General features: G+C 44.5%; 1 protein-coding gene across 1 annotated transcript in view; it reads right to left on the bottom strand.

Annotated features, from left to right (window-relative positions):
- Positions 1 to 5432: 5432 nt before the first annotated feature.
- The window catches only part of LOC141991633 (prosaposin-like), a 44197-nt gene continuing 34967 nt past the window's right edge, over positions 5433 to 14662 (bottom strand). The window contains exons 8-14 of the mRNA XM_074959964.1: positions 12709 to 12825; positions 10929 to 11024; positions 10318 to 10501; positions 9915 to 10084; positions 8060 to 8140; positions 7369 to 7476; positions 5433 to 5557 (exon numbers count right to left, since the gene is read on the bottom strand). Of these exons, the coding sequence (XP_074816065.1) occupies positions 5522 to 5557; positions 7369 to 7476; positions 8060 to 8140; positions 9915 to 10084; positions 10318 to 10501; positions 10929 to 11024; positions 12709 to 12825 (792 nt within the window). The 3' untranslated portion in view covers positions 5433 to 5521. The remainder of the gene's footprint in view (positions 5558 to 7368; positions 7477 to 8059; positions 8141 to 9914; positions 10085 to 10317; positions 10502 to 10928; positions 11025 to 12708; positions 12826 to 14662) is intronic.

Below are 14662 nucleotides of genomic sequence, written 5' to 3'. Positions count from 1 at the left end.
TGTCCTGTTATTAGCCGGTTTAAGCAACACTTCTGGCATGGGTGCCAAGGTGAAGGATTCGGCCATGGGGGTGGGTGTGTGAACCACAGCCAAGCCCTTTACAAACTCCAAGATGCTGAAGTCATTCATATTATAAATAGAACTTGTCAAAAAAATGGGGTGGCCCTCTCCCCCAGACAAGGTCAATTTTCAGCAAAAATTCAAAAATATTAAGGCTGAAAAGCAACCGCATTTGATTTGGAAAGGCTGGTGTGGTGCCCCGTGTTCCTAGTCTCTTCTGGAGGCAGGGCTCCCTTGTTAGACTACATCACCTATGACCAAACATGATTTCCTCTGTTTGTGAGGGGATGCAGTTCATCAGCAGAGACCCTTGCCCCAGTGCATTATGGGAGAACTAGTCCATCCAGGACCCCCCCCCATAGAGGAAAATGAGGCTACAAGACAACTGAACGATACTTCTCAAGGAACTGCAGCAGCCATGGTTTTGGCCAAAATATTTTGACCAAAAAATTGAATTGTTCTGTGGGAAGCAGATATTTTTGTAAAAAGTTTAAATGAATCAAAAACCCCAGTTCTCCACGAAAAAACATCCCGGAATATAAACCTCTTGGGACCCCAGCACCTCAGACCTCATGTGGGAGTGAGTCTACCACTCAGTGGGAATAACCTGCTTCAGCAGAATAAAGGCTGCAAGAGGAAATGGCCAACAGCAGGTTTTCACTGTAATGAGGCAGGCGTGACAGCCCCTTCCCTACCACGGACAGGCCCACAGAAGCTCCTTGAAATGGAACAAAAAAAAAAAAAATGATTTTTTCAAGTTGCAAACCTATATCTAGGTCTTGCAGTGTCAGGGCCTGGACCACTAGCATTAGGGACATTGGCAAGATGCTCCTCACCAGAATAGTCATACTGGGGCAGATCAGTGGTCCATCTAGCCCAATATTCTGTCTTCTAACAGTGGCCAATGCTAGATGCCTCGTAGGGAATGAGCAGAACAGGACAATTATCAAGTCATCCATCCCCTGTCATCCACTCCCAGCTTCTGGCAGTCAGCAGTTTAGGAACACACACCCCACCCCCAGAGAATGAGGTTGCATCCTTGATCATCTTGGCTAATAGCCATCGGTGGACCTGTCCTCCATGAATGTATTTAATTCTTTTTTGAAACCAGTATGGCCTTCACAACACCCCCTGGCTGATTGTTGACTGTTCAGAAAACTTTTCACGATGACACCAAGATCTTTTTTTTTTCCAGTGGTAACAGCTAATTTAGATCCCATCGTTTGGTATGTACAGTGGGGGATTATGTTTTCCAATGTGCATTACTTTGCATTTAGCAACACTGAATTTCATCTGCCAGCCTCATCGCTGCCTCCTATAGGAGGCCAGGGTGAGGGAGAGGCCACTAGAGCAGGTGTCGGCAACCTATGGCACACGTGCCAAACACGGCACACGAGCCAATTTTTAATGGCACGCTGCTGCCTGCCGGACCTGGGCAGACAGCAGCGTGCCATTAAAATTCCTGCCCAGCCCGGCCTGCTCTTTTCCGCCCCCCCCCCCCCGCCCACTCCTTGCAGGGTAGGCAAGCTTCACCCTCCCCCCGCCTCTTCCACCAGCATGCTGGGTTCCTGCCCCTCCCTGCGGCCGATCAGCTGACAGCCCTTGCTACGGAGGGGGAGAGGGAAAAGCAGAACCGCAGCACCTCTCTCTGCTCTGGGGACCTTGGGGAGGGGGGCGGAATCAGGGCACATCCCCTCCAGCCCCCTGCTGTGAGCCTCTCAGGGCTGGGAGCACCCCCACAACCCCAACCCACACCCCCAGCCCTCTGCCCTGACTCCTGAACCCTCCTCACACACACCCAGCCCTCTGCCCTCACCCCTGCACCCTCCCTCACACCCCAGCCCCTGCACACCCTATGACCTGACTCTTGCACCCCCCACATCCCCACTCCCAGCCTGAGCACCAAACGGGAGCTCCTGCACCCCTCGCACCAAATGGGAGCTGCCCAGGTAAATGCTCCACACCCAAACCTCTTGCCCCAACCCTAAGCCCCCTCCCTCATTCTAGCTCCTGGGCAGACCCTACACCCCAACCCCCAGCCTGCTCCTTTACCCCCAGCCCTGTGCTCAGCACACTCCCGCCCTCATCTCAGTGCAGCAAGAGAGGAAGAGAATGGCTAGAACCAGGGAGAAGGTAGGTACCCACTCTATGTGGGCAGGGCCGGGATCCCAGACCGGCAGCAGGCTGAGCGTGGCCGGCAGCCAGGACCCTGGCTGGCAGGAGCTGGAGACTGGCAGCGGGCTGAGCCGCTCAGCCCGCTGTTGGTCTGGGGTCCCCGCCACCGGCCCCGCTCAGCCTGCTGCCGGTGAACGGAACCCCAGGCCGGCAACGGGCTGAGCGGGCTGGTGGCATAAGATCAGCATTTTAATTTAATTTTAAATGAAGCTTCTTAAACATTTTGAAAACCTTGTTTACTTTACATACGACAATAGTTTAGTTATATAATATATAGACTTATAGAGAGAGACCTTCTAAAAAGGTTAAAATGTATTACTGGCACGCGAAATCCTTGCCATGTAAATATCAAAACTGAAACAAGAGTCATTACAACACTTGGCTTCTGTTTAAAGAGCCATTATACAGGAATATAATCATTAGATCTCTCTATTTAACAGGGTGTAACCATTTAACAGAGTAAGCATCATCACAACACCTGTTGCGTGTCACTTCTAGTGATCTTATTAAATTGAGTGAAATCTCAGATTACACATTTAACAGACCAGACATGTCAATCAAATGTTAATATTCAAAAAAAAAATGACCAGGTGAATGTATTTTGAGTATTGACTAAAAGGTAACCAAATATCTATGTATTTGTTTGTCCTTTGTCCATTTTGCTATTAATTTTTCCATAGCAATAATCTCCAATATTTTTAACCATTCCTCTACAGCTGGATTATTTTTCTTTTTTCCAGCAAGAGGTTACCAATAACCAAGAAGTTACTACCAGGTGAGGAACTAATTCTTTATTTCACTTTGTGTGACAATTTCCTCAAGGAACCCCTAGGAGGATTACCAAAGGGTCATTTGGTAATAACTGTCCAACAATTTATGGTATTTGGTTACAAATTGCATCCCAATGCTTTCTAATGACTGAACATGTCTACCATATATGCACAAAATCTCCTCTTTCATCCGATGAAGTGAGCTGTAGCTCACGAAAGCTTACGCTCCAATAAATGTGTTAGTCTCTAAGGTGCCACAAGTCCTCCTTTTCTTCTTTCACCACAGTTTCTCCAACTTTTATTCCCATTCAGTCTCTCTTTATATACTGTATGTTTAATCTGACTGCTATGAGACACCAGTGAAACAGTTGCTGGTCCTCTTTTCCAGATCAAACCCCATTCCTCTGGGATAATTTGTCTATCCAGGACATTTTCCCAGCATGCCATGTATGGACATGTCTTGGTTAAGAAAGTTGTCTGCAAAGATTGATAGCAATTAGTTATAAGTTTTTTGTTTCCTAATTGCCAAGACGCCATCACTTCTATTCAAGTTAGCTTTCGGTATGAAACCAGTTTTTCTAGAAAGTTGAGAAACATAATGCCTGACTTGAACATACTGGTACCATAGCTGAGTGGGCCAGTTAAAGTTAGTTTTGATCTCTAAATAAATTAGAAAAGTTTCTTTACTGAATTGCTGGCCAACTGTATGTATTCAACAGTCTACCCTTTTCTGAGCAACACCCTGGGGTCAGGGCTACCCTATGTTCATGCAGATTTGCTGCCAAGCAGTAGAAAACACACCCTTCATGTTCAAGCCACCTCTATAACATGTTCAGCTCTTCAGAGTTTATCTAAATTCAGGCGATAATGAGGACTTGCAGCAGAAAGTGTATAATGGATGGATCACCCACACATGAAAGCCAGTGAGAGGCTTCAAGAACCACTATGTACAAAGGGAAAGAGCACAAAGATGTCAGGTTTACAGGAAGTCTTTATTTTTAATTACAGACGCTTTTGTGCACCATTAAGACATGTTCTATTGAAAGCAGCTGCCCGTTTCCCCCTCACATCTATAGCAGGGCCGAAGGGATGATCAAGAGTTCTGCCTGCTGAGTTAAAATGGCTCCTCTCACAAATAAGCTCTACATAGGTATTTATACTGAGCTTGCATAATAGAATCTGAATTACTTGAAGGAGCATCCTTGCCCAAGTTTTTTATGCCAATCATTCCTGACAAGAAGGAGGAACATTTTAAAAACTCACTAGGATTGGGGCTTGGATCTAGTTTAATAGACATGGGGCTGCGCTATCAGGATAAATGTCATGCAGCCAGTAAGGCTAAGGGAAAGATGCTACAGCTAAGGAGAGCTGGATGTTCTCCTCACTGATGCACAGGGAAAAACCTCATATAAGGCATATCCTTTGATAGCCACTACACAAACTTTCATCACATGGAGTGAAAAACTGCAGCTGCTTTGTATCTTTCTATGCTTTTGAACATGAAGTACTTTCAGATCCTGTACTAATTCCAACAGAAAAGCTATACGTCATGGTTTTGTATCTCATTCAACTTAAAAAACCCCCAGTATTGAGGCTGTACTACTGGAGAAAGTAATGGAAAGGTAAGAATTACAGTTAAATTTAATCAAGTTAGTTTCCTAAGATGTCTACCCAAAAGCATCCCCAACAAAACACGAACATGTCCACATTGAGACAGCTCCCGCAGCTCTTGCCACACAAGCTGTGCTTTTAGATTGCCCTTTTCTTTGCTACAATGACGAGGCACTTAGGACCAGATCCTCAGCTGGTATAAATCAACATCACTCCACTAACTTCAGCTGAGCGATACTGATTTACACCAGATGAGGATCTGGCTCTTAAAAAACTTACTTCCAGTTGTAAGTGGAGTCAAACCCCAAACCTTCCTTCTTTGGATTATACAAGAAACATTTCAAAAAGGTAGTTTTACTCTTCACTTACAAGTCAGTAAAATTTAGGATGGGATGTTTAAATAAACCCAAGGGATTGAGAGGCGCAGGTCACATTCACTTGCAATCCCTAAATCTCTCAGACGGCTTTAAGAATCTGAGCCTTTATTGTCTTGTCCCAAGTAAGGGCAGAGTGCTCAAGAACACTGCAGTAAAGTCAAAACCAACCAACCATGGAATTTCAATTTAGTCAGCCTATTCTGGTTTATTTATTTTACAAGTAGACACAAGGCTGTTAATTCACAATGGAACAAACTCCACGCTACACCACTCCCCACCCAACAACCCCTCTGCTCCAAATGCACAAAGAACAGTACAGTTTTAAGGCTTTTGTTGAGTCACCATTGCAGAGGAGTTCCCTAAATGGCAGCAGCACTGTGAACAAACCTGAAGTCACAGGACCTTCAGAAGGGAGAGGAGAGAGAGAGTTCTTGAACCGACCTGGACATCTCCCCCGTCCCCACCCAAACAAATCTCAGGATGCTTAATCAAAACCATGGCAAATATTTTCAGCTGGAAAGGTTTCTTCTAGTACCATATATGACGTTTGCAGTGCTCAACGGCCTAGGAGAAAGAGGAAGAGAGGTGTGAAAGAGAGGCCTGCATTGACATATTATAACATAGCCAGTGTCAATTTGCACGAATAGCTTGGAGCACCAGCACCATTCAGGATTTCAGAGCAAACTGATATTAAATCAAACTCTCCTGCTTTTCTTTAGTGGTCCTAATTAGCACTGTATGAGATGCTTCACCAGGAAAGACTGGGGCAAAGGAAGCCATAAATACAGGAAAGCCCTGGTTTGATGTATGATTCTGACCACTCCATTGCCACGGGCTAAGGAGGACTGCATCCCACCACAGGAAACAACTCACAGCTCATTGACCTGCTCTGGTTCTTGCACTGCTCTTGTCACCATGGTACCTGAGCATCTCTTATCAGTTAACAACAATCCCTTCAGCTCATCAACTGGCTCCATCAGCTGGAAGGACAGATAGCCAAACAAGCTAAGGCTCCATTTATACCTTAAATAGGGAACCTGAACTATTGACAAAGGGATCCGGGAGTGGGAAATTAAGGCCTCTCCCATATGAACACAGTTAAATGTTAACAGAGCTAAAATTGGGTATTGTTTATTCCCAAGCTGAACTTCTGCTTTACGCAACTCACCCCTCTGTACTACTGGGTAAAAGCCACTAAGTGCTTATGTTGCTGTGCTAACCCTTTGTGCTGGTATTAGTGAGTCAATGGAGTTTTCTACAGGAAGCTGTGTTGAAATTAGCAGCTTGTATACACATCTGTATATGCACCAGCAACCATTCTGTGACTGAAACAGTCATCCAATATGAGGATGGAGCATGGGAAAAGAGTAAAGAGACTTGATCATACAAGTATTCAGCAACTGAAAGATTTTCTACCTAGCTAGTGAAGAAGAGAGGCTCATGGATCTGCAGCATTAACTTGCCATGTTATCTCACCCAGTACTCCTGACCCTGGTTGGGGCAGGGCAAATATTTGTTCTCCATAAAACCTCCACCCTTGCTTTTTCCTGGGCAGAGCCAGACAATTGTCACAGGTCATGAAGATGCTTTGTACTATGGTAACTTTGGACAGGTAAGAGTGCAAGGTCCAGAGGAAATGGCCAAGCCAGATGTGGGCTAAGGTAGCTCCTTCTATTTCATCTATCGATGTGACCAACCTTTTTCCCAGATGATCTCATTCCTTTAGGATGTATTTTTAGTCCCATAGTCAAAACTTTAATCTAACTCCTCTGTATTAGCATTTGTGGATTTCTCCAAAATAATCTCAGATTCCTGGCACCCAAGGGGTTAAAAAGCATTCGAGTGAGCTGGTTACACCTTCTGAGCCTCTCAGCTCTGAGTCAACTGTTCAAAATTGCACCAGTGAATTATTGACAGTGAAGCCTCAGGTTTTAGAAGCAGAAGAGTCCCATTAGGTCAATCCCACTGCCAGCACAGGATGGTCACTCCAACAGAACATCTAATCCTTTGGCCAGCGTAATAGGAAGTGTTCTAGGAGTGGCACATTTACACTTCTTCTGAAAGGGCCTGAGCAGTAAGCAAGAGCTGACAAGCCTCTAGTCTATTCCCACCAGGTGAACCTCCCTTTCCCGACAACCAGAGACCAGGCATTTGTAGTTCTCTCTCACAAATGTGGCCTCATTCTCCTCTCATTTACACCAACATTACAATGATGATAATCCATTTAATTCAATGGAGTTACTCCTCATTTAGGCCAGTGTACGTGAAAGGAGAATCAGGTTCAATATTTTTAAAGTACTGGTACTTTAGTTTGTTGCCCATTAATTTAACGGCATCTCAGACTCTCCCCTCTGGGGGAATCTCTGGTGACTTACATTGCATTTAGCTGCAGTCTCCATGTTCTTACACCAGTAGCTTGGGCCCCACACACATGGATCTTCACCCAGGAGATCCTCTTTGGATGATACACAAGCTCCTATTTTCTGTGCAGTGAAAGGAGAGAGAGAATGAAAGGTGCAGTTATGTCTTCCTGTTACCATGGGCATCAGTGATCTCACTTCTTCCCCGCCATGATTCAGTGCCGCCTGCACAGTAATGACTATTTCCAGTGGGGGTTCGAGTGTGTAGACAAAGCAGAGGCAGTGCCAGGAGTTTCCAACACCATAGTGCTAGACTGCTATAGCCAGTTGGGTCTGTAGCTGAATGAACAGACTTGTGAGAAGCCCCTTGAGAGGACACCAAATTTCAGACTTTAGATAATTTCAGCTTCTATGCTGGCTGCAGATTTGTTGATCTAATATTGAAGATTGCATTTGAAGCAGGGACATGCACTTCACACTGCATTACATGACCGTTACATTTCCTGCAATTGAATCACAGGGCAGGGAGGAGAATAACGATTTGCATGTTTAATCTTTGCAAAAGGTAAATACTGTAAATCTATTTCTTCTTTCCTGGCAAAAAAACAATAGTCTATGAACAGCTGCCCCTTCACGAGTCCATGCAATTGGACAGCTAAACTTATAGTGTACTTCCCCCAGAGCATATGCCAGCGGAACTACTTACAGTGCACACAAAAGAAGGATCCATTATCTGTACCAGGAGTCGTAGGGCTTCTGGTTCATACTGCAGCACAATCTCATCACACTGTAACAAGAAGAGATGGCATGAGGCTGAATGCTCTGCTAGACCATGACGAGATGAAGACAAAGTACCCTGATTCAAACAGAGGAACCCCAGATTGTCTTGTGATTTACAGATGAACACGTTTCCATTGCGATTGGGGAGGAAGTGCTTAGGGAGAGTCGTTCAGCCCTTTAGAAGTGTGCAGTGCATCACTACAGATCAGGAAGATTGTACAGGCTATTGCTTTCCTTCCTTCCTCACCCCACACTCTGTATGCAGTGAGGCAGGTAGGAGAAAGGGAGGAAGAGAGGGAGCTCTTATGACCCTCTGTTGAAACACAAAACTTGCACTCCTGTGCAGGAGCTGGCCAGAAGGTGGCCCTGCCCTGCACTCACATGCTATAAATGTGTCAGTTATTTTCAGCAGCCCAGTGCCAAAGTACTGAGACAACCAAATGCTCTTAGGCAGCTAGTCTGTAGTTCTGTTATGACCTTTTCCCCCCCAAGATGCAAAAGTGCGGCACCAAGACTGCAGCCATGACAGCTTTTACCTAGACAGCAAAAGGATCCACAAACTCATATTGCTACATAAAGGTGGATTTTTAGACTGACAGCTCAGGATAGGTGCCAACTCCTTTTACCCTCCTCCACACGTCCCTCTGACTGTTATTGCAATGACTGAACAGCTCAGATACGGTGCAATGACAATAAAGGACAGTGTAGGATACATTTCCTGGGCATGACGATGTACACCCGAGTTACCACATGAGGCACCTATCTCTAGAACAGTTCTGCAGTGATGCTGGACTAGGTGGCTTTATACATTTGTCCATTTTGTATTGTGCTCAGATTCTGATTGGGAGGCAGGCTGCCACATATCTAGGGACAGGTGCTGCCATCTGATCTGCCAGAGATCAACTTGCTCTGTACCCACGCAGTTTATTTTGAACAAAAAGAAAGTCTATATTATTTGGTGCTGAGTAAGAGGAGAGAGATCCCAGCAGGGATTTAGAACTAATACACATTCCAGAGTCTCAGCTGCACTGTGGCCAGTTTCAAAGCAGAGTCACCAGCCCATGAACCTTTTCATGATTCTCCAAATTATCATCTGCTGGAGATGGAGGCAGTCAGCCATTTCAAGCACAGAAGCCACTGCGAAGACTGTGATCTTAATGCCCAGCCTCAGTGCACGTGAATTTGTTCTCAGTTGGATTTTACAAAGGATAATCTAAAATATATAGGTGTAAAGCATTAAGAGGCGGGGGAAGCAGCAGGTAGGTGACAGGCACTGTGGATGGGGTACAACAGTGGTTCTCAACCAGCGGTACAAGTACTCCTGAGGGTATGCAAAGGTCTTCCAGGGGGTACATCAACTCATCGAGATATTTGCCTAGTGTTACAACAGGCTACATAAAAAGCACGAGCCAAGTCAGTACACACTAAAATTTCATGCAGACAATGACTAGTTTATACTGCTCTATATACCATACACTGAAACGTAAATACAAAATTTATATTCCAATTGATTTATTTTATAATTATATGGCAAAAAATGAGAAAGGAAGCAATTTTTCAGTCACAGCGTGCTGTGACACTTCTGTATTTTTATGCCCATAGTTTTTTGCAAACAGGTTTAAGTGAGGTGAACCTTAGGGATACACAAGACAAATCAGACTCCTGAAAGGGGTACAGTAGTCTGGAAAGGTTAAGAGCCACTGGGGTACAAGACATATGTTTTAGCCAGATGGGTAGGGGACATCAGATCTTCCATCCCCACAATAGCTACTTGCAGTTACCTTGTCTGTCAAGGGTTTTGGCAGTAAATGACAGCCCTTCACAAGCAGAGTCCCAATTTCAGCCTGTGTCTCATTCTCCTCCAGCTCATTGTCAATATAAGTTACAACAATCTGACACACATTGCAGAACTCGCCAGCATTTACCGGTAACGGCTCCAGAGCACTTCTCTCTAGCAGACACACAGAACATTAGAATGTTAGATATCCACCTTTCTAGTGAGAGTTCTCAGCAGCTTAGTGTGCTCTAGGCCTAGATCTAGGAACCAGTGAAAGGCTCCTTTCCTCCAACCCCAGCAAGGGGCCTCAGATGAATACCGCACTAGTGCCATATATATCCGGAGATTGGACTCTTCACAAGTAAACAAGCATGCTTTGGACAGGATACTGGTCACCCAGTGCTTACCAATGTATGAAGGGCTACTCTTGGGGCAGCATTTCAGCATGATGCATACAACTTCGGGATTAGTCGCTTCCAACAACATGACGACGACAGCCTTGCCATAGGAGTCCACAAAGTCCTTACACTGCCCTAAGACACCATGAGGTAGCATGTAGCAGACCTTCTCCATTTCTTGGACTATTTGCTTCTGGAACACAAAAGCAGCAGGTGTCAGGAGAAGAGAGAATAAATCTATGCAATCTATCCTCTATAGTACCTCTGTAAGGGGCAGATAGATCTCAATCGTCTGTGCAATTCTTCCCTCTGCTGCAGACAAAAGTTTTACTGTGTTGATTCACCCACTAAGCCTAAAAAGTGTCCAAGCCAAGGCCTCTCCTGCACCAAGCCTTGGGAGGAGCTTGCAAGGAGCATTTAGCCTTTCACACAATTCCCTCTCCCCCTAAAAACCCCTAAGCGACGGAAATGAGAATACAGGACACAGCTAGGGCTATTGCCAGGGCTACATACCAGCTTTCTTACACCCCCATAGCAGCAGCAGGACATACTCTAAGCTGGGAGCTGCACCCATAATTAGCCTCTGCAAGTTCTGCATCACTGAACAAAAGGCCACATACCTCGGTCATGTTGTTGCTCAGCAGGCTCTCTGCTGCCTTTACTGCAATCTCACATATACCGCACAGGGGAGTTTTATTTTCTGGTCCCAGGTTTTCCTGCTTATTACAGCACAACAGAAAGTTCATGTAAAACAATAATCACATGGGGTAGGGGATACAGTCGTTTCTAGAGAACCCTATTGCTTTCATCCCTATTAAAGTCCATGTGGTGTTTTCCCCAGTGATCTGAAAGACACTGCTTTTGCACTGAAATCTCTCAAAAGATAAATTGGAGAACTGGTCTTGCATCAATGGGATGAAATTCAATACAGACAAGTGCAAAGTACTACATGTAGGAGGGAAAAATCAAATGTACAACTACAAAGTGGGAAACAACTGGGTAGGCGGTACAGCTGAAACGGATCGGGGATGACAGTTGATCACAAACTGAATATGATTCAACAATGTGATGCAGCTGTGAAAAAGGCTAATAGCATACTGGGGTGTGTTAACAGGAGTGTCATCTCTAAGACATGGGAGGTAATTGTCCTACTCTACTCAGCCCTAGTGAGGTCTCAGGGGGAGTACTGTGTCCAGTTTTGGGCCCCACAGTTCAGGAAAGATGTGGACAAATAGGCGAGAGTCCAGAGGACAGTAACAAAAATGATAAAAGCTTTAGAAAACCTGGTCAATGAGGAAAGGTTAAAAAAACTGGGAACTTTTAATCTAGAGAAGAGAAGGCTCAGGAGATGTGATAACAATCTTCAATTATGTTAAGGGCTGTTACAAAGAGAACTGTGATCAATTGTTCTCCATGTTGACTAAGGGTAGAACAAGAAGTAATGGGCTTAATCTTCAAGGGAGATTTAGGTTAGATATTAGGGAAAACTTTCTAGCTATAAGGATAGTTAAGTACTGGAAGAGTCTTCCAAGGGAGGTTATGGAATCCCCGTCATTGGGATGTCAGGGATGGTTTAGGTTACTTGGCCATGCCTCATTGCAGGGGCCTGGGCCAGAGGACTTCTCAAGGTTCCTTCCAGCCCTATTTTTCTATTATTCTAAAATATAAGCTGATCTGACTGAGTTATGTGCATGTGAACACTGTACATTTCAAAAAAGGCGCTTTTGGGATTCTGACAACTGAAAACTCAGACTAAACTTCAACCGTACAAGAGATTAGCCCTCACTAAGGGCTAGTTCCTCTGATGAGGAGATAGAATTGTGTATCACAGATAACGTTTGAAGCAACTGAAAGCGATGTCCTGACTAGAGCTGGGGAAGGAGGGGTGGGGGAGGGGTTAAGTGAAAACATTTTGGCAAAACAAATCAAAGATCAAAATTTGAAAGTTTTGATCAGTGCTAATCCTGACCAGGCCCTAGTTCTGTACTGCATTTCATACCACCTCTACGAAGGGAAGCCGTTTCACAATCTAACCCCAGAATAGTGAGATCGGTACTTTATACCAGAGATTCAGGCTGTTCAGTACACAAGGAAGTCTGTATTTATTGCCTGACTTTGACCCTTCCTCCAGCTCAGTGGCTCTCAATTTTTTTGTATTGGTGACCCCTTTCACACCGCAAACGTTTTTTATATTTAACACTATTACAAATGCTGGAGTTAAAGCAGGATTTGGGGGTGGAGGCTGACAGATTGTGAGCCCCCACATAATAACCTCACGACCTCCTGAGAGGTCAGGACCCCCCCCAGCTTGAGAACCCCTGCTCCAGCTCATGTGAGTAATATGCAAGCCTTGCTCTTTCTTCAGCAAAACAACAGAGGGTGCTGAAAGACTCATTTTACCTCCACAGGCTTCTTCATATTGGACATATGCATCACTTTAGCTGGACTCAGAGACTGGAGGGGCACAGATTTCAGGGAAGGACAGAATCCAACTCTGCCACAAATATCCTTCGGGTGCTGGAGAGAGATACACAAATCAAGTAAGGACAAGCTCTATGCAGTTATATCCGCTCTATGAAGAATTCCCTAAAGAGGGAGGAGACAACCCAAACCAGTGTTATAAAGGTTTCAATACACCTGGCAACTGTAGTTTCTATACATTCTTGGAGGAATTGGGTGGTTGAAGGTAGGTTACCAGGCCAGTGGTCTGATCAGATTTCCTTTGTAATATACTGTCAAGATGACACTGGATCTGTAGATAGTCTGGATTTAAGGCTAGCTCTTAGGTACTATGTGCAGCTTTGTAAAATGTCTTGTTTTCAGTACCCCACACGAGTGCACCAGCAGAGCTGTGTAATCCCTGCTGCATCCTCCCAATTAATACCTTATTTCTCAAAGTATAAGACATCCTTGACATAGAGAAGCTTGTGCAACCTCAGATAAATAATAGACAAGTTACCCAGACTCCATAGACTGTGCATAGAGAGAAGCAATGCCTCCAAGATGTAGCCAAATTTCTGACTACATGGCCACACGCTGTCTTTCCCTGGGTCACACACTGGGATAAGCATTTCAAGAATTAATTCTGCAACAGCCGCACCATGTCCCTGCAACATGATCTCACGCTGCACCATGACAGACACAGGATGCATAATGCTAATCTCACCCTGGTTTTACCCTAGTGTAACCCCATTAATTTCCATGGAGTTATTCCTCATTTAGTCATTGTAAGTGAGAGCAGAACAAGCCCAAGGTCTCCCAGGAAATGACTAGTTATAAAACAGAAAGGTACTGGGAAAGCTGGAACCTGAAGGCCCCATTTTTAATTCCCAATTCAGATTCTCATGCTACCCATTTTAGTGCTCTGACCCATAAAAGTTACCCTAGAGGAGAGCTGGTCAGAGCTTTCAAACATGAAAATAAAACAAAAATGTCAACTCCAAACCAAACAAAAAATCATGTTTCATTTCAAATATTTTTCACTGAAAAGTCAAAGTAGAACTGTATTTGCAAAACATTTCAGTTTCAGGAAAACAGCACTTTTCATCCAAAAAAAAAAAAAAAAAAAAAAAAAAAGAGTGAGTTGGAAAATTTCAATCAGATATAGTTTAGGCCCTTCTTGACTTCAGAGTTAAAGCAAGGAACTGATAGGGTAATCTCCCTGCTGGCTCCAATGTCCTCACCTTTATCATAGGAAGGCCTTCATACCTGCTTCCCAGCTCACCTCCTCACCATTAGGTTGAAATCTTAACTGACATCTGAGCTAGGAGCAGACGCTGGGAGCAGGAACCAAGATCTACTCATAGGAGATCTCTCCCTAACCTCCAAACATCCCTTGTATCTGTCAAAGCTGACTGCAAGCCACACCACACCTACAACTAATTAGCAAGAGTTGAACTACACTTAGGAAGGAAAAATCAAATGCACAACTACAAAATGGGGAATAACTGGCTAGGTGGTCGTACTGCTGGAGAGGATCTAGGGTTTAATAGTGGGCCATAAATTGAGTCTGAGTCAACAATGTGATGCAGTTGCGAAAAAAGGTAATATCATTCTGGGGTGTATTAACAGCAATGTTCTATGTAAGACACAGGAGGTAATTGTCTTCCTCTACTCAGCACTGCTGAGGCCTCATTTGGAGTACTGTGTCCTATCCTCGGCGGCACACTTTCAGAAAGATGTGGACAAGTTGGTGAGAGTCCAGAGGACAGCAATAAAACTGATAAAAGGTTTAGAAAACCTGACCTGTGAGGAAAGGTTAAAAAACTGGGTATATGTTTAGTGTTGAGAAAAGAAGATGGTGGGGGACCTGATAAGTCTTCAAATATGTTGAGAGGTGTTATAAACAGGATGG

The sequence above is a fragment of the Natator depressus genome, chromosome 7 (assembly GCF_965152275.1).
Source record: "Natator depressus isolate rNatDep1 chromosome 7, rNatDep2.hap1, whole genome shotgun sequence".
NCBI classification, from domain to species: domain Eukaryota; kingdom Metazoa; phylum Chordata; order Testudines; family Cheloniidae; genus Natator; species Natator depressus.
The sequence above is the reverse complement of the archived record's forward strand: the minus strand, read 5'-3'. Positions and strand labels throughout refer to the sequence as shown.